The sequence below is a fragment of the Monomorium pharaonis genome, chromosome 9 (genome assembly GCF_013373865.1).
Source record: "Monomorium pharaonis isolate MP-MQ-018 chromosome 9, ASM1337386v2, whole genome shotgun sequence".
Taxonomy (NCBI): domain Eukaryota; kingdom Metazoa; phylum Arthropoda; class Insecta; order Hymenoptera; family Formicidae; genus Monomorium; species Monomorium pharaonis.
Window position 1 is genome coordinate 20,637,114 of NC_050475.1, and position 18,757 is coordinate 20,655,870.

Sequence of the window (18,757 nt, forward strand, 5' to 3'; positions counted from 1 at the left end):
GGATTTTATCGCGCGTAGGCGACAGTCGCGAATTTTGAGCGAGGAAATGAAGGAAGAGGTCGACACCGAGAGACGTCGGGGATCTACGACGAATTCGCTTTTGAATATTGTAAATTAAAAAGGATTTGAGCGTCGAAAAAGATGTAAAAAGCAGGGGGAAATGATGGAGAGAAGAAAATTATGGTTTAAAGGAGTTTAAAATGACGGCTGCAGTTTCGAAAGTCTGGATTTCCTGACAAATTTCGTGCGGTCCGTAGATTTGTCGCTTAGATCCTTTTTAATTGGCAGTCTAACGTGCGAAACATTTGGAAACATGTTGGAACATGTTGGAAACATTTTTTGATGAGAAAAAAACCGGAACGATGACACTCCCGGGCGCAGTTTGTCGTTTGCGCGAGAGGGAGGCACATCGACACACACGTCTTTTGGAAACGGGGAGGGCGGGGGCGGCGGTATCGCGCACCCTCCCGCCGCCTGTTTATCATACCTATTTTTACACCAAGTACTTTAATAACTTAATACTAATTGTAAGGGCAGGTCGAGCCCTCTCACGGACGGGCCGCCGATCGAAAATCGTATCCGGCGCACGGATCTTCTTCTCTAGTCATAATTTTTCCCTCTTCTGACGATCGGCTCGAGCGCAGCGACCGCGGCGATCGGCTTTTGAACGACGGTGTCAGCCATTTTGTCGCGCAATACGAGATCGAATTATCTGAACCTCGTACTTACGATTTCTTCAAAGGCAGCATTTGTTGTTCAACAGCGATTGTAACTGTAGCCGTGATGCCGACACAAAGACTCGTTAATTACGCCGAGCATTTATAGCGTTCCGTGACGATTGCGGTAAATTCGTAAGTCGTAAGAGGAAGGTTTACCGTACAGGCAGAAAAGAAGTACGTAAAGAGTATCTCATAATCCGCGAATTTTTACGAGCGAGATTATAGTTACAATTACCGAATCGTCAAATATCGAATACGAATTCGAGTTCGTCGGTGAATCGCGATAGAAATGAGTTCCCTGACAGAAGTTGCGTCGACCCGGATGTTGAACCGCGCACAAGTCGAGAGGAACGTTTTTTGCCTGCCGCGAGTACGCATTAGCTCTTGGCGAGGGAAGAGCGAAGGTTGGACGCGCTTGTTTACGCGGAGGAGAAGTTGTCGTTGTTTTTCCCTGAAACACATTCTGCGTCTAAGAAAAATATTAATTGCTCAAAACGTGGATGACCTCACGTTTTGCGACAATCGCCACGCACGCGATCGCGATAACACCGTCGTTCCGCATCATCGATGCGCAAAATTGAAACGCAGCACACTCCGTACACACAAAACACATACAGCGGCTCTTATCGCGCTCGCGACAAGTGTCTGTCGGGCCTGGAAATTAGGAGCAGATTAAGTATGACTTTTACTGACGAGACCTCGCGGAAGGAGATCGGTCCCGTGACCATATTATTATTTGAGACGTAATTAGAACTAATATCAAACGCTCTTTGATCCACGATATCTCTCAGCGACGTTTTATCTCGTATTTCGCGAAAACGCACAAATCCATCGCGAGACAGAGAGAAACTTGTCTCCCGCGTTTTTCCTCGCCCACTTTGAAAGGTTTCGCGACTTGGATCAACGATCGGCCTTCCTGCGCTCGAGCGACCGTACCTTTTTTTTTCCTAGCCTCGAGGGCATAGCTCTTGTATATCTCTCTAGGTAAATTTGTAAATAATCGTGTAAACGACGATTGCGATTGCAGACTTTGTCTCACGCTACGCGATATATCGTTCTCGCGCGCTCTCAGATGCAAGCTTGGCCGGATAAGCGAGGGTCATCCGGAAGTCGAGATCGCCTCTCACAAGGGAATGCTCGCGTGACGGAATTACAGGGCCGAAATTCCCTTCAAACTGACTTTGCAGAATTGAAAACTCTTTTTGCACACGGTTTATACATACGAGAACAATAAACATCGAGGGATTCAACTTGAGCTTAAAAACCAAAGAATTATTGTCGTATGTATATATATTTTAATTTTTTTATTCTTAAGCTTAAGAGTCTCCCGGTATTTATTCTTGTATGCACCGAGAGAAATGTTGCAGATTAGCAAGTAAAGCTTGGTTGACATGCGGGTAATGAAATAACATCATTGCATTAATTACAAAGTTTTGCCATCTTAACAAAATATTTTGATTACACAACGAAACTTTATAATTAACACAACGATATTATTGCATTACTTGCATACCAGCTAAATTTTGCTCAACATTTCTCTCGGTGTGTATCTTAAACTAGTAAAAGAGTTTTCAATTCTGCAGAGTGAATTCGAAGAAAATTCGAATCTGTAATGTCGGTAATCCCGTCACGCAAGCGTCTCCACTCAAAGGGTCTCGCTCTTGTTCATAGCGAAATTAAGCTTCTCTCCTATTCCTTCGCTTTGACAGTGCCAATAACATAGCCAGTGTACTTCCGCGAGAGTAAATTTGATTGGCGACGTATGCATTCGCATTCAAATTATGCTCCGAATCCGAAAACATCTTGATTCAAAGCGCGCGAGCGCGTGACTCGAGGTTACGCTAAAAAAAAAACTGTTTTGTTGTAACGACAAATAATTTGATAAAAAAGTATCGAGCAAAACCTATTTCGTTTTTTACTGTAAAGAAATATTTTTTACTTCTATATATTTCACAGACGCAACTAAATTTTTTATTATATAAAATAAAATGTTTGCTATTTAGAAAATCTCATAAACAGTTTTTGCTAAAAATATTAAATTTTTTCTTTTGTTTTGCATAACAAAAAATTTTTAGTTCCTTCTACGAAATACATGTGAATAAAAAATAAATTTGTTTATACTAGTAATTTTATTCGATACATTTTAACTGAATTATTTATTGTTACGTCGAGATATTTTTTCTAGTGTAAAGCATTCGATTTAAATACAGAGGAACGATATTTATATTGAAGCTACGAAGAGCACAAAAGAAACAAATTATTCTTGTCTGCCGTTCGAACGAACCCAAAGTTTACAGGCGTCAGATTCGTAATGCTGGGTTTACGTTTGGCATCAACCTACGTTTACACATCAGTCTTAATCGGGTTTAATAACAACCGTAGTTTTTAAGCAGATCGATCATAGCCATTCCACTTTTCTAAGGAACGTCTGTAATTGGCCCGCTTAACAATTAACAATAATCATTAAGTTAAACGTAGTCCACCTCGCGATACACGCTTGTGCCTGACAGTAACGTGGTTGTTTCGATGTTAAAAACAAAAATTTTCTTCGATATTATATTCTATGTAAGAAGAGAGGACGCTGAAGTGAGAAAAGTATCAAATAAAAATGTCAAACGTAAAACCAGCGTGACTAAAAAAAGGGAGCGGGCATCCTTAGGGAAGACAGACTTTCTTCACGCTAAAGAAAGAATCGGAAGAGAAAGGACGCGTAGACATGGCACATAATAAGTTGAACGTTCCGAATTAGGAGGAGGACCGACGGCTTTTTGTCACGAGGTGCATTCGCATAGATATTATACCTATTACGCACATTCGCCGTTGCGGGTCATGCATTGTATATATATTGCTACTATACATATAAAATTTATTAGTTAGTTATATCGGAAAGAAATTAGCAAAGATTTGATATTGTATAACGTTGAGGGACAAAGAAACATCCGTTGGGAACAAGAGGGGAATTAGAGTCAGATGAGGACAGGGGCGAGGCGGGGGTAATTTTTGTCACTGACAACAAGCCATATCACTTAATCAAAGGAAATTCATGCGATTCGTATTTTATCGATTTATTTATTGAGTAAGAAAAATTGGTTCCACCATTTACGAATGCGATGTCATAATATGTATATATTATGATCACGTATATACATACGTAAGAGCATATGTATATTTTACTTGTTATATCTCTCGATTATTATCGCAATTAGCGCGCATTATCCCGTTATTATTGTATATTATTATCATTATTACTATTATATTATTATTTGGATTATTATTATCATTATTATTATCGCTATATCACCATCATGCTGGAATAAAATGCGAATATTTAAAAAGAAACATGAAGGAAGAAATTTTGGTACTTTGGAAAACGCGACACTTGAACTTGAGGCCCATTGCCATTGTTAATTTGCGCAAGCAGTGATTCAATAAACTTGTATCATAACAGATAAACGACTCTGGTAATTGATATCACGACATCTCCGTTATGCCCGCCGGATGGTTGTCGTCTGCGTTGTAAAAACAAAAGAACGCGAGCACAGGCGCAGGAGTGACGTTTGACGATTTATCGTATAATCAAACGATCGAGAGTACACACGGAGTGTAGTACTTTCCATTATTCCTGTACGTAAAAACACGCATACGCCCGCACGCACACTTTCTTTGCGAACCACGGGTGAAAATCGCAACGAAATCAAACGGTGATTTACGCGGTAAACATTCAGAGCATATGTATATTTTACTTGTTATATCTCTCGACTATTATCGCAATTAGTGTGCTAATCGCGTTAAAGTAAATGTTTTCTCGCGCGCGTTCACAACCTGACAAACCGAGAATTTCAGATCTGCGTAGTTACACATTGAAAGATATCAATTATACTACCAAGAAAAGCGATTACTCAGTTTACATTTCTTTCCAATTCTAAAGTAACGGTTATCTTTACCATAATAATATTTTCTCGGAAATTATGTTAAAGTCTCACTTATCACAAATTTTAAAGAAACTCATTATCGTATATTTGAAGGAAAATATTATTATATAATATTATATAATAAATAAAAATCGGATTATAATTTTAATTTAATATTCTTGAAATATTAAATTACCAGGATTTAAAATATATTTTGAATAATAATTCGACAAACTTACGATAGTTATGCGGATATAAATGAACTTATAAATTGATTAAATAAAATAAGTAATGTTCGATTCAAGTACACATTTTTCTGTGTACACAAAAGTTCATTTTAAGTAAACATTTACTTGTTTCAAGTAAATGTGATGAGTGTTTTTCAAGACTATTCATCAAGAAGATTTTCTTCGCAAAGATATTCGTTTCATAAAAATAAAAAAACTGTTTTTGTTAGTATGAGAACAATATTTTTCCGTGTGTATCGAAGCCCAGCCTCGTAAACAGATCGTTGTGACTCTGAGGTGATATTTTGCGGTACGAGAACGTCATTACGTCGACAGGTAAATGGGCTGGAATTAAAAACAAGCTTATACAATAACGTAGTCTTTTCCGAGAAACAACCGAGCCGAAACGATTTCCGAAGAAACTGCAAGGAACTATGCGCACATGTCCAACACGTTGAAACGTCTCGGAGAACGGCCGCAATAGTGGAAACGCTCTCCCATTTAAAATCATCGAACTGGTCACGAGAATCGGCACGGTAGAATTGAAAGCAAATCTACGGTGCATCCTTCCACCGCGTGAGCGTGCACATGCAGCCGCGATCGAGTACTGTTGCGTCACACGTCCAGCGGGACTGCATCTGTAATACGCGCGATGTCTATTACCGGTGTCAACGTCATTCGAGTCAACGAGCATCAGAAACGTGACCGATTGTCGAGGGAAAAATAATACTTCAATTGTGCAGTCTCGATATCGACTGCGAGCGTTTTATAGCGAGTACCGATATTTACTTTTGCTTAACCCAAGAATAGTCCTCTGGGATGTTTTTCTATGGGATGCCGTCCCAGTGCCGAAAAAAATCAAGCTCACGTCAGAGTGCATTATTAGTTTTTTTCCAAAATCCGTATCTACCTCTCATTCGAAAATTCCGAGACCTAATTTGAAATAGAAATAAATATGACTCATATATTCATAGTACCAAAATATAATTCAAAAACAAAATGGTATGTCGGTGTCGACGATCTTTCTCTAACAATACCTAAAATTAATCACACCTTTAAAGTCCGTAAAATAGTGAAGAAGTTTTAAAATAGTAAAAAACTATTGGTTTACCTTTATGTTTAACAATTGGCACGACTTGAATGTTCAATTGACAAAGAAGTCGGCCTCGAGCAATCTCGTATTTCATCAAGAAAATCAGTCGTTTTATCATGACGTGATGCGCGTGAGCAGGTGATAATGCCGAAATGCAATTCTACTTTAATTTTAGCCTTTAAACAAGAGGAACAGGTGTTGCCGTTATCGACTAATGAGTGCAACGACTGCGACAAGACGCGGCTGGAGGAGATAGGCTCCAATCGGTTCATCCCTAACTTACAACATCGTTTCAGCTAAGGCGCCTATGTAGCATAGGTTTCTAATTTTAGAAGATATTCGTTTTACCGTCTGTATATACTCGTATATGTAGACACGATCATCCGGTCTAGGATTTATTAGTCTACAACTAACGTAAGATAAACATAGATAGCTTTTACGTGCAAAAGTAAACTATTAAAGTCTTACAAAAAATTTCATAGGTTGTTTTATTACTGAAAGAAAAAGGTTGAAATATTTAGAATCAAATTACTTCTTGTGGCGTCTTCTTCGATATTTAATAGTTATAAAAAACTTTGATTGTGATAACGAAATGAATTTATTTTTGACGGGATAACATCCAGCATGCGTAAAAATAAATAATTTATTTGTTAGAAATAAAATGTTTATATCGCCGTATTGAAACAATTTACTTAAAGAAAATTACTTGAATTTTTTGTGAGATATAATGTTTATTTCCCTCCGAAAGTGTTATTCCTAAGAAATAAACCAATTAATAAGAAAAAAATGACATATATTTTATACAAAGATATATTTTGTCATCAAAAGAAAATTTGTTATAATCAATAAATATCGAAGAAAATGTTATTTGATTCTCTCAGTATGCATTCGAGTATTTACGTAAAATTTGAACGCAATTCTCTTATCTAATTTAAAAGTTCAATTTAATCTTCTGTCTGCTCTTGATTCTATAAAATCGCATTTTGTAGTATTTATTTCCACATTGGATGAGAGTAGTATTACGAATTTGTGTTGTTGATTAAGAAATAAAAAAATAAACTTAAGAGAATCCTGCAGTTAATTTTTATAACTTTTAATTGATATTGTGAAGCCATTAATGCTCTTAAATTTCCATCGTTTCAAAATTTATAATTAATTCTGAAAATTGCTCTACCTCCTGAAAACATTTGTATAAAAGTAATCAGTTGCTATTTATAGATAATCGACCGAACTACGTATAAAAGATAAAAGCATGCATCATGCATCCTTCTACGCGGCAGGTAAACGCGACTGATAAAGAGTTTCGTTCTAACTTGGAACTCGTTTGAAGTACCCTTCCTCTTTATTTCGTTCAGCTCGACTAACAACGCGGACGAAACCCAGCGACTGTATCGTATCTCGTCTCTTAAATACGCACACACAATTTGAGAATTGAGGTCACCCGAGATAATCATCGCGACCATTCGCGCCGCCGCTTCTCAAATATTTGTCCGCGAGGTCATCATTCAGAAGCAAAACGAATCAAATTATCAAATGCGTAATCGCGATTCGGAGAAAGATCCGAGAGTGGAAGGGGCGCATCGAGCTCAACGTACTCTTCGCGCGACGCATTACGTATGCGACAACACCTTATCTCCCTATCTCCCCCGGATTCTTTTTCCGCTATCGTACACAACGTCGTGAGAAGGAGTACCGCGCACCAACGATAAAAGGCACGGCCGATAACCCAAACAAGAATAGGATCTCGCGCTTACAACACTACGGGGTGCAGTGGCGTAATGAAGGCACGGCGGCGGAAAAAAAAAACGGGGGAGAAAGGCTGACGATAAGAAGAAAAAGGGACAAATGTTAAATGTTCAAGACCCGGCAAAGTTCGGCGCGGGCCATCGAACCGGCACCGTCGCCGCCGCCGTGCCGCAATGAAGACATTATCTATCGATTCCGCGTCGTATTCCGCGTCCGCGTTTATAACAGCGCCGTGCATTGTAAAATAATCCGGCGTTTTCTGGGTCATTAACCGCGGGTATCGATCGCGTCGGTATCTCCCGTCTCGAGGAAACACCGCACGCGAGGCACAGCCCGCCGCTCATCGACTTTTTACCAAACCCATTTTTAGCCCGAAGCGTTTACTGGAGTAGAAGATGGAACACGTGTCGGCATCGGAACACATTAAAAACAAAAGAAAAAGAGAGAGAAAAACCGTACTGATAAACCTGTCTATGGGATCCGTCGTCGCGCATTTTATGGATTCTCCGCGTCTCCGTTTGCCGAATATCGAATTGCCGAAAATATATCGCGTTACGCGCGCCAAAACGCGCGACAGAATCGGAAAGCAATTATCCGCGCGTCAGGGAACTGCTGTCTCCGGTCTCGGTTATTTGGGTGTGAGAACCTCGTTGTCCCGGTAATATATCCCTTCGCAGTCGCGTCACCCGAGAAATCGCGTATTTCGGTGTCGGTTCTCTTCCGAGAGCGCGATAACGCGCGCAGACGCCAATGATCGGAACGGCGGCGGGCATAAGAGCGTGCATATACATATACGCATGCATACATACATATGGCATAGTATAATATATATACATATGAGCGCGACGCACGATGTTGCACGTGCGTGAGCTGACCTCGCTCTGTCCACGCACCTCCCGCATGGCCGGTCCGGTGCTACTCGCTCTCGCGCACAGCTGAGAGACCTTCATCGAAGGGGGATGGGGAGGAGGGAGGAAGAAGATGGAGCTAAACTGAAGGAAACCTCTCGATCGCGTATAACGCATCGCAGGCACCGTGCCCGTGCATGCACGCGCTCGCGAGAGCCGCTTTCATTTCTAACAGCAGCGGGGCGCGGAGAGACGTAGAAAACGCGCCCTCCTGCTCCTCGTCACCTCCTCCCGCGCTCCGGTTACTCCCGATGGTCCTTTCTCTCGACGGCGAGCGACTTCTCCGCTCCGCGGGTCTGCGTTTCGCACGCTCGGACTTCCTTGTCTTCACGTTTTCCGCGTTCGCGAGACGAGACGGAGCATCCGCGGATCTCTCTCTTTCTGTCTCTCTTTCTCTCTCTCTCCATGCACTTTCCGTTCTCTATTTTAAACCGCACTATTAATAATCCAAGAATACGTCCGGATAAGTTCGAGTAACGTTATTGTACGTATGTCTGGAATTGTTCTGCCAGTTTAATTTCAATTTAAAAAATTTTCTGACAGCATATCTACAACATAAAAATTGTTATTATCTTAAGAAAATCAAATGCACTTAAAAACATACATCGAGTAATAAGATTATATATTCTTAAAAGGATATAAGTAAATTCAAAAAATATATTTCTTAAAAGGATATAAGTGTAAAGGATGTAATAATGTTTCCTGCGTTAAAAATAATTACTGTGTTATTTTGCGTTTATATATATTTTACTTTATAATAATATGTTATGGCTGCGTTCCAATGTACATACACTGCCGGTATTAAAAATCTTATTCACGTTACGTGTACTACGCGTAGATTTTCGGTTCTAACAAAATTTCGGAACGCAATCAATTTAAATGGACTTATATATATATATTTGCTAGACAGAGAGGGAGAGAGAGAGAGAGAGAGAGAGAAAGAGAGAGCTATGCCCGAGAACATATTGGCCTGGTCAAAACAGGCACGAATGTGTTCAGGGATCTTCTGAATAGTCACTGTATTCGAAGAATTTACCACAGCGAGGAGGAACGAGCATAATTATATAATCTGAGCATTTCTTCGAAAGAGAATACATAAAGATAAATAAACGTAAAGATAAATAAAATTATAAAAATCTCGCAGTTTGTAATAAAACTGCATTATTGAGCAGGAAAAACGTTTTCCTTTTTTTTTTCATATATAAACGTTTATACTTTTATTTAAAAAAGACAAGTATGAGAATTAATAATAGATGGAAAGCTATAATTCAGAGTTTTATAATTTGTGACGGCAATCGAACGGAAAAAAAAACATAAAGAGAAATAAACCGATAATTATTAATTAGAAATTAGAATCATAATAATTAAGTTTCGCTTATCATATTATATGCGATATTACCTACTTTTATCAGTTCTCGTCAAAACAAATATTTCAGTTCAATTACGACTAAACCTTTAAATTTTTAAATTGTTTTTTTCTTCCTCTTTTTCTTTTTATTATCTATTTTATCACTTTATTATTGCATACGTTTGATTTGACATTTTAGATAAACGGGTTTCGAGGAACGTTACTCCTCTCTTTTATCGATCTATATACATCATTTACATATATATGTGTATATCTCACTACACACCCATATCTTGCAAATTGGATATTTGATTACATCAGAAACGTTAATATTTAGTACTTACGAGTTTCGAGAGAGAGTTTCCATCACACATTATCAGCCGCGTGATCACGAAGATTCATCGAGGATGACGAAACACGACGATTCTTTGCGTTCGCGGGAGCCATGAGATCACACAGATCGGTTAAATGCACTGTTTCTAGACCTAGCAAAAGACCAAGGCAATGAACAAATAATAAATAAGGCAATGAATTCAAATGCAGCAAGAATACATAGGAAATACATGGGCAAGCTATCAGACGGAACAAAAAGATTAAAGGCGCATAATATTTATTTAATCTTTTTATTACATTTTATCAAAGTTGAGAAATAACTTGTTATTTATAACAAAGATACATTTAGAATTATCTTTATTCTCAATAACTGTAACTTAATTACATTTTTAGTAAATAGTAATTAATTTACAGCAGTTTTTTTTAGAAGTTATTTTACTCTCTAAATTTGCAGAGTAAAACGTCATTCTAAAGTTAAAGGAATGAAAATTAAGCATGTGCACAAATTTTTAAGTGATTTAACATTCTACTTGCAATAAGAGTGGACAAATTCACTTCTATAAACTAAAAATTAAGCTATTGAACGAGATTTAGAGAGTTTATTTCAAACTTATTTACTGACATGAGGTCAGCACACATAGAATGCAGTGATAAATCATCGTTAAGAATAGTCATCATACAATGAATATTCAAGTTAAGATTTTGAAAAGAATATTCTGCATTATTGATATACAAGAATTTTTTAGCTGATAAATATTGATTCTATAATTTTAATAATATAACATATATTCCAAGTATACACATAATAAATTATTAATATAGTTATTTATAAAATATCTTTTAATTTTAAAATCTTAAAATAACTGTGAATTTTACACATATCCAAAATAATGCAGCATATAGATGGAGTGTTAAGTATAATAAGACAAATATTTTAGTAATGTTAAAAATGCGAGATTCCTAAATTACTTTTATACAAAGTAACTTTTCCAATCCCGCAATTTATTACTTTTCTTATGTTTAAAGTAGCGGTGTATAAACGTTACGAAAGAATAAACTGAAAAATAACTACTCGTTACATGTTGAGTAATTAAATCGTAACGTGTTTAATTGTAACTTCTAGAGTTGCTAACATGTAACAATAGCTGGTTACCTTTCGAGAACAAAAAATTGTAAATGTAATTAGTTACTTTTATACAAAGTAACTTTTCCAATCCTGCAATTTATGACTTTTTATTACGTAAATTGAAATCCACTTAGGGGGGGGCAAGCCTCGCTTCCGCGAGTGCATTTCTACGAGGGGAAAAGAATCATTGATCGACGACACGACCCCGCGTTCTCATACGAGGACGAATTGATTGAAATACGGCCTTTGGGGGAACGATTTTCACACTTAATTCATTTACGCTAAATTAAATTCGCGATTTCGCCACGGTCGCGCTCACCTGCGTGCCCCGGCGTGAAAATCAATCAAGATAACGCGTGACGCGTATTCTCGGAAAATTTATCAAAACAAATAAACGGCTTTGCATCGCCGCCGATCGGCGACCGACGACGCCACGATGCCCATGTGTGTGTGCGTTGTGCGAGCGCCTCCGAGTCTGACTCATTATACTTTATCAAAACGTAGTTAAGTATCGGTCGATTCTTGCCGCGCAATTTTTTGCACCCACCGACCGGCTGAATGACTGGAACTCTACGCGCGTCTCTCCGTCTATCAAATCTCTGCAAAAATATTCCTACAGACAATGCGTTTTTTCACGATTCTACGATAGCAGCGTTCGCGCGATTGCGAATCGATAAGATTACTTTTGCGCTTTTAAGATTCTACTTCCTCAAGGCGCGTATGCCCGTACGTGCGTGCGCGTTGTGAATGATTTCATCCGCAAATCGTTCCCTCTTTCTCTCCCGTCGCAAGATTGCAGACTATTACGTCGGGCTCCCGCCGGTACGTCACACATTTAGCACGAGCTCGACATCCTTATCAACTGCCACGTGCACGTGCAATTACGACGCGAAAGAACGGCCTTTACTGCGCCGGAGCGCCGCGCGGTTCGTCCGCGGCGCAGTAAGTCGCGCGCTTACGCATTCGCGAATTAAAATTCAAGTATGTCTAGGTATTTCATTGTATTCTAATTATCCGTCCCGTTTTTCGCGACGCACTTGCCGGCGCCGAATTTTTGTCGGATCAGCCCAGCAGACGCCGAACCGCGCTCGATTGGCCGAGGTGTCTTACTTTTACTCTCGATTGCCCTTGACAATCGTGCCTAATAAGAAAAAAAAAAAAATTGTCGTGATTCTATCCGGGTTTCATATACAAATTGGATTTTACACCGTTATATAGTATTCAATTTTACTCAAATTGAGTCATTTTTAACTATTCCTACACCGAGAAAAATGTTTTTCTCATGTTTGTCTTTGCAAAGAATATTTCCTTGAAACAAATAAGATTTAGTTAAAATAAATCATCTCTGTACACACAGAAAGATATGTACTTGAATTAAATGAGTATTACTTTGTTTAAATAATTTATAAATTTAAACAATATATTCTGAAGTCTTTTAATAATTTAATAATTAACTTTAATCAAGAATATTAAATTAAAATTTAATTTACTTAATATTTTAACTTTTCTCTTCTCAATTCAATTTTACAATTTTACTTTTTTTTAGAGTATATAATTCTTTTCAAGTATGTAATAAAATGGGTTTTTTGAAATTTGTGATAAGTATATTTTAAGACTATTATCAAGAAAATATTCTTTGTTGAAGATAACCGATATTATAAGGAAAACAGTAAAATGAGTAATCGCTCTTCTTGGCAGTAGAATAAATATTTTTCTATGTGCATAAATTGCCATCGCTCTCATTAAATATGCCGTTAATTTAATTAAGAAAATGGAATCAAATGATTTAAAGAAATATATTAAATTTGATTAAGGGCCGGTTAGTCCAACTTCTTGGTATATATCATTTAAATATGTGCCTGTCTTTATTTATTAATTTGGAATAACCGGCCCTTAAATATGTGTACATAATTCTATCACAGAAAAGATTGATTTGACGTTTGCTTTTTTTCTTCAAGTGATTAATTTCGATGCACATTAAAAACAATAAAATATTATTCAAGAAAGTTCTCTTTAAATTTGACCTTTTCCTATTTAGCAGAGTGTACGCGCGGCTCGAGATAAAGCAGAATCTACCCGCGTTCTCTTTAATTCGAGACATAACTTAACCCAAAAGTAAAAAGCTAAAACGCTCGGCGGTCGGTGCGACGCATTCCTCTTATCGTAAAAATAATGCGGGAGGAGGGAGAAATAGAAAAAAAAAAACCGCGCAAAAACATGCGCGCCCAGTTTCTCGTTTACTGCGTCGTTCGGTGTCGCCGCTAAATCGAAAGTATATCGTGAGTTCGCGTTTGCCGACCTCACCGCATTCGCGCCTTTTTGCCACCTCGCCCGTTGCTAAATCTGCTTTCTCGCGCGGTTAGCAGCGCTTACAGCATCTCCCGGTCCGGAGGTGTCGTCGAACCTCGCCCGAGCGATTACGCATTATTTTCGGAAGTAACGATATTCTCGACTTTGTAATCACGGAGAGGAGAAAAGGAGCGTAGAAGGGTGGAAAAGAGAGAGAGAGAGAGAGCGAGAGAGGGAGCGAGAGCGGATGCAGGAAGTGTAGATATCGATCGCGTCGAGCAGAGGGTAAACAAACACGGCGCGCGGACACGAAAGTCTCGCGCGCGTCTTCTTCGCATGTTCGTTCGTATCCCTCATTCATCGCGCGTGGCTTGTCGGACGGAACGCGGCTTCGTCGCGCTTCGGAACGCGGGAGGAAGAGGAGCGACGGCACCCCCGCGCGTCTCGAGGTCGCGCAAGCGCCCCGACCGAAGGATCGAACAGCTGTAGAGCAGCACCGCCGTCAACCGGGACGTGTGTTGCTACGCGCTGCCGCGGTTTTAATATTAAATGAGCGAGAATAAATAGCGTTATATATATATATGTATATTACTTTCCCGAACGAATATCTCACTCGGGCTCGGACCTGCGTTAATGGACCTTTGACGCTAAACGGAGATTCATATTCTCCACCTTTTGTGTGAGGAAAGCGGCCCCTTCTGTCTACGCGCGGGTAGACAGAAGGATAAAGAATTTTCCACTTGCCCGACTTTCAGATTGGGACTCTTGGGTCATTAGGTTAATTCGGTTTTGTTCATTTATTTAAAGTCTGGAGAGTAGAGTGTGGGAGAGAAATACATTCTCGGAGCGATCTCTTTACGATTTTCGAGACGGCGAAAGATTGTAGGACACGCATAGAGACACGCGTGTGCGACGTGCGTAGAATTTGTGCGTCTCCATGTCGCCAGTCGCCTTGTAAGCTCGGCGTATTGCTCAAGTGCCGAAGGTGCGCGACTCGTGCGAATTGCGCGATTCACGAATCGAGTATCACCGATCACCTGATGTCGACCGATGACGCATGACGCAATATAAAGACGTTATTAGGGAGAAAAACATATTTACCGTCTGAATCCGCTGTTTAATGTAGCCTAGCATCAGTGCACCAGGCACTAGGTCAGACGCACATTATTTTCTCGCAACGCAGAAGGGGAATTGGCGCTGTCGGCGCACGCGCTCGCCGACGTCACCAGCGTGATCTCCGATTCGCAGGGCCGAGATTTAACGTGGGGGATCCCGCGCCACGTGAAATTATCTGTAGGTGTAATTTAAGTGTATGTTTAATAACGGTTAAGCTCGAGTAACGTGTTCAACGGTTCCGCGTTGCCTTAGAGATTATAGAGAGACGTTTGACGAGTATTATTATTGTGCGATTAAGTTCGAATCGGCGAGTCCAATTCCGTTATGATGATATTATTATTTCCGACGTGAGAGACCGCGATATTTGTACAATTGTTTATTTTCAATTTTATTTAAGTGTATAGATGCTACCTATTTACCTTTTTATCATCATAAAGATCATATATTTCTCTATTTCATGTTCTGTTTTTCGATTAAAAAAACACTTGAAGCTTTAATTATATATAACGGATGTTTTATAAATTATTTACATACTCGCAACGGGAAAAACACAATATTTTACGTGATAACAAAAATTCACTCACAGAGCCAAAGGTAAAAAGTGAGGTTTTATGAAAAAAAATTCGAAGGTTTTAGTTTAATGTGTTCTCGAGGGGCCCGGGATGCTTTTGGAATCGCGCTCGTCCCTGGTCCGCGCGACGCCAGCGCCGCGCGGCGGCGGCGACGGAATCGCATCTCTCCCACCTCCCGAACGCATCGCACGGACGTTCTGTCCTCCGTGCGCTCGCTCGGCGCGGCGGCCGCAGTAAACAGCTGGCGACGACGCTTCGCGTCAGTGCGATACGTAGAACGGGACCGCGCGGAGCAGATCCGCCCGTCGTCCCCTCCCCCCTTCCCTTCCATCCAATTATATCCAGGCGAGATCCCCGAGCGACGACGCATTTCAATCCGAGTCAGCCTTCGTCGTGGAGCGCGAAGACTTCCGCAGACGAACCGTCGACGCAGAAGAGAAGAGGAAGAAGAAGCGGAGCGCCGAGGCGACGGCGTCACCGTCGTGGAAAAAGCAAGCGGGGAAAGCGGAGCGATCCCTTTGTTCGGCGCGAGCGGTCTGCGCGTACACACGGACTCTGACAGAGAGTTGGCGCACGACGACGGCGCAGCATTGTTTGTTGTGTTGTGTCGCGCTGTTGTCGTCGTTTACCCCGGTCGACTCCGTTCTCAAACGTCGTCGCCGCGGACCGTCATCCTCCGGGGGAAAGAGCGCTCGTCGTCGTGACCGTCGCCGTGATCGCCGATGAACGGCGGTGTCGCTCGAATCGAGGAGAGGAAGCGAGCGAGCGAGAAGAAGAGAGCGCGGCAGCGGCGGCGGCGGCGGTGGCGTAACGCGGCGCGCGAGTGCTTTGTTTTGCCGAGCAGCTGATCCGACGCGACGCGACGGCAGCAGCAGCTACGCTCGCGACGACGACGACGACGACGACGAAGACGGGATAGGAGAGACCGCGGCGGCGTCCTCCGCCCCAGGACTCGTCGCGACGACGACGACGACGACGACGATTGGCGACTCCGCTGCCGAATCGATCGCCGCTTCGCGTCGCCGGAGGATTTTCGAGCGTCGAGGCCAGCAGCTCTGACGTAGCGGACACCTCGGGGTGAATCGATCTCCGCGATCGGCGAAGGGGGGAACAGTGGTGATCGGTAGTGGTGAGCCGGACGAACGGACGGAGAGGATCCTCCAGGTCCCTCGGGCGGACTGTGATACATATGAGTGTTTAAATCCCCGGACCTCGCTCGCTCGATGACGTGAACCGGACAGCTGCATCGCGCGCGGGGATTATGACATAAGGGGGAAGGACAGAGAGAGGGAGAGAAGAGAGAAAGAGAGTGAGAGAGAGAGAGGGGAGCGCATTTTCGAGCGGGTGAACGTTCGTTCGATCGCTCGCTCGCTCGCTCGGCGACTGACTTTCCCCGCGGAGACAAAGGAAACGACGAGCGACGCATCGCGCGCGCGCGCGCGCGCTCGCGCGCCTCTACCTCGAAGACGCTCCGACGTCGTCCCCCGATTCCGTTGTGCTCCTCTCACCTCCGTGGCCGAGAGACCACCCGGTTCTCTCTCTCTCTCGCGCGCGCGCGCGAGAGACACGCAGGTGATATCTGGATGATACTCTGCGAAAACGCGGCGCGAGACCAACACCCAGCGGCCCCGTCCCAGCGGGATCGACGCCGAGGATCGCGTTGATCGATGCGGCATAGTCACGGTGGGGCCGTCCTCGCGAACGACCGAGAACGTGGGGTACGGCCCCGATCGAGCTGACTAAGGGAAACCGTCCGTGCCGAGGGCCAATCCTGCCGGATAGGGCCCACGGTGGGAAGAGAAGGAGAGAGAGAGAAAGAGAGAGAGAGAGAGAGATCCTTGACGGAGAGGCCGTTTTAAAAGTTCTACCCTTGTCGTTGTGTCGCCATAAGGCGCCCAACCACCGGACGCAACATGCTGTACATCTTTCACGTTGACACCGGCAGCACCATCACCTTCGACATCAATCTGGCACTGCAAAGGTAAGATAATTGAACCTCAGTTATTCGTAATAATTACGTTATCGGTATGACGAAATCTGCTGATGGCTCGCGGCCAGTTTCACGGTGGGACTAACCGACGGTTAAGGTTAGTTAGCCTTTAGACTTGCAAATTTTGTCCTCGTGGCGGGCGCAACTGTAAATCCCACGTATTTAACATAAAAGTCCAATATACATTGTCTTGGGTTAGGTCCACGAATAATCGAGGTATTAATTTTTCAAATTATGCGAATGAGAGCGCGCGCCGACAGAAGAGCTCGATCCGCTCGAGCCATAACACGGAAGAAAAGGTCTATCGTGAATGTATGGTAAGCTTTCATTAATTTACTGTTCACAATTACGATGGAAATTAATTAGATTATTTGCAGATTCCATACGTTATATCTCGATTATTGGTAGACCTAACCCAAGACAATATTGGACCTTTATGTTCATCTCGATGTCCTTCTACCTTTTACGAGCATTGGCCCACATGTTTCGGGGCACCCTGTACAATAAAGTTAAAGATAGACGCGTGTTTACCTGAAAGACACTGTAACCAGATACTGACCATGAAAACATCACTTTTGATTCTTTTGAGCTTTCGGCTCGTGTGTCTACTCCGTGCACTCATACACAAAAGGCCGACTTTACGTTCTCATCACGTAATGTATTATTTCTTCTCTTTTCTCTCTTTTCTAACGCAGTATATTATCCTTTATTATATCTATTCCACACTCCTATTGCACGTCTCTTCTTTGTCTTTATTCATTTCTTTGAATCAATTTCTTGCCCTCCTGCATTCTCCTACAATGTACTCTCTACGTTCTAATTTTTTGTCACAAAATATATACAATTCGAAACGCTATTATTCCAACTTCTACGCTCTTGTCACATAATGTACTATTTCTTCATTTTTCTCTCTTTTCTAACTTGCGCAGCATATTATTCTTTGTTATATCTATTCCACACTCCTGTTACATATTTCTTCTTTATCTTTATTCATTTCTTTGATTCAATTTCTTGTCTTACTGCATTCTCCTACAATGTGTGCTCTCTTTTCTTTATTTTCGTTCTTTATTTTCTTTTTCACAAAAAAATGTACAATTCGAAACGCTATTATTCAACCAATATTTGTTCGCCTACCTCGTAACAATGTAATATATCTGCTTCCTATTAGATATTTTCTTATTAAACGACTCGAGACATCTCGTAAAGTCCCGTTTCCTTGAATTACGTAAGGAACAATAAGCGTCTCTCGTCGCGGTGGAATTCCGGCTGCATCGAGTACTTAGCGGCGGTAATAATAACGCGTGTTAACAGTCGTGCGGCTTTTAGCGACTCTCTAACAGGTCGAATCGACCGCACCTCGCGAGTATCCAAGGATTCGC

The 18,757-nt window shown here is 41.5% G+C and overlaps 1 protein-coding gene and 1 long non-coding RNA gene across 4 annotated transcripts in view; one reads left to right on the forward strand and one right to left on the reverse strand.

Moving 5' to 3' along the window:
* The window catches only part of LOC114255179, a 51,203-nt gene extending 35,741 nt beyond the window's left edge, over positions 1–15,462 (reverse strand). The window contains exons 1-2 of one of the 2 annotated variants that reach the window (XR_003626466.2): positions 14,802–15,462; positions 10,297–10,437 (exon numbers count right to left, since the gene is read on the reverse strand). This is a non-coding gene — a long non-coding RNA (uncharacterized LOC114255179). Of the gene's footprint in view, positions 1–10,089; positions 10,438–14,801 lie in introns of those variants that run through there. The other variant, XR_003626465.2, reaches the window with a different exon arrangement.
* A 178-nt stretch (positions 15,463–15,640) lies between these two features.
* LOC105831129 (RB1-inducible coiled-coil protein 1) overlaps positions 15,641–18,757 on the forward strand; it is a 34,490-nt gene continuing 31,373 nt past the window's right edge. The window contains exon 1 of one of the 2 annotated variants that reach the window (XM_036292376.1): positions 15,641–17,369. In XM_036292376.1, the coding sequence (XP_036148269.1) occupies positions 17,302–17,369 (68 nt within the window). In that variant the 5' untranslated portion in view covers positions 15,641–17,301. The remainder of the gene's footprint in view (positions 17,370–18,757) is intronic. The other variant, XM_036292377.1, reaches the window with a different exon arrangement.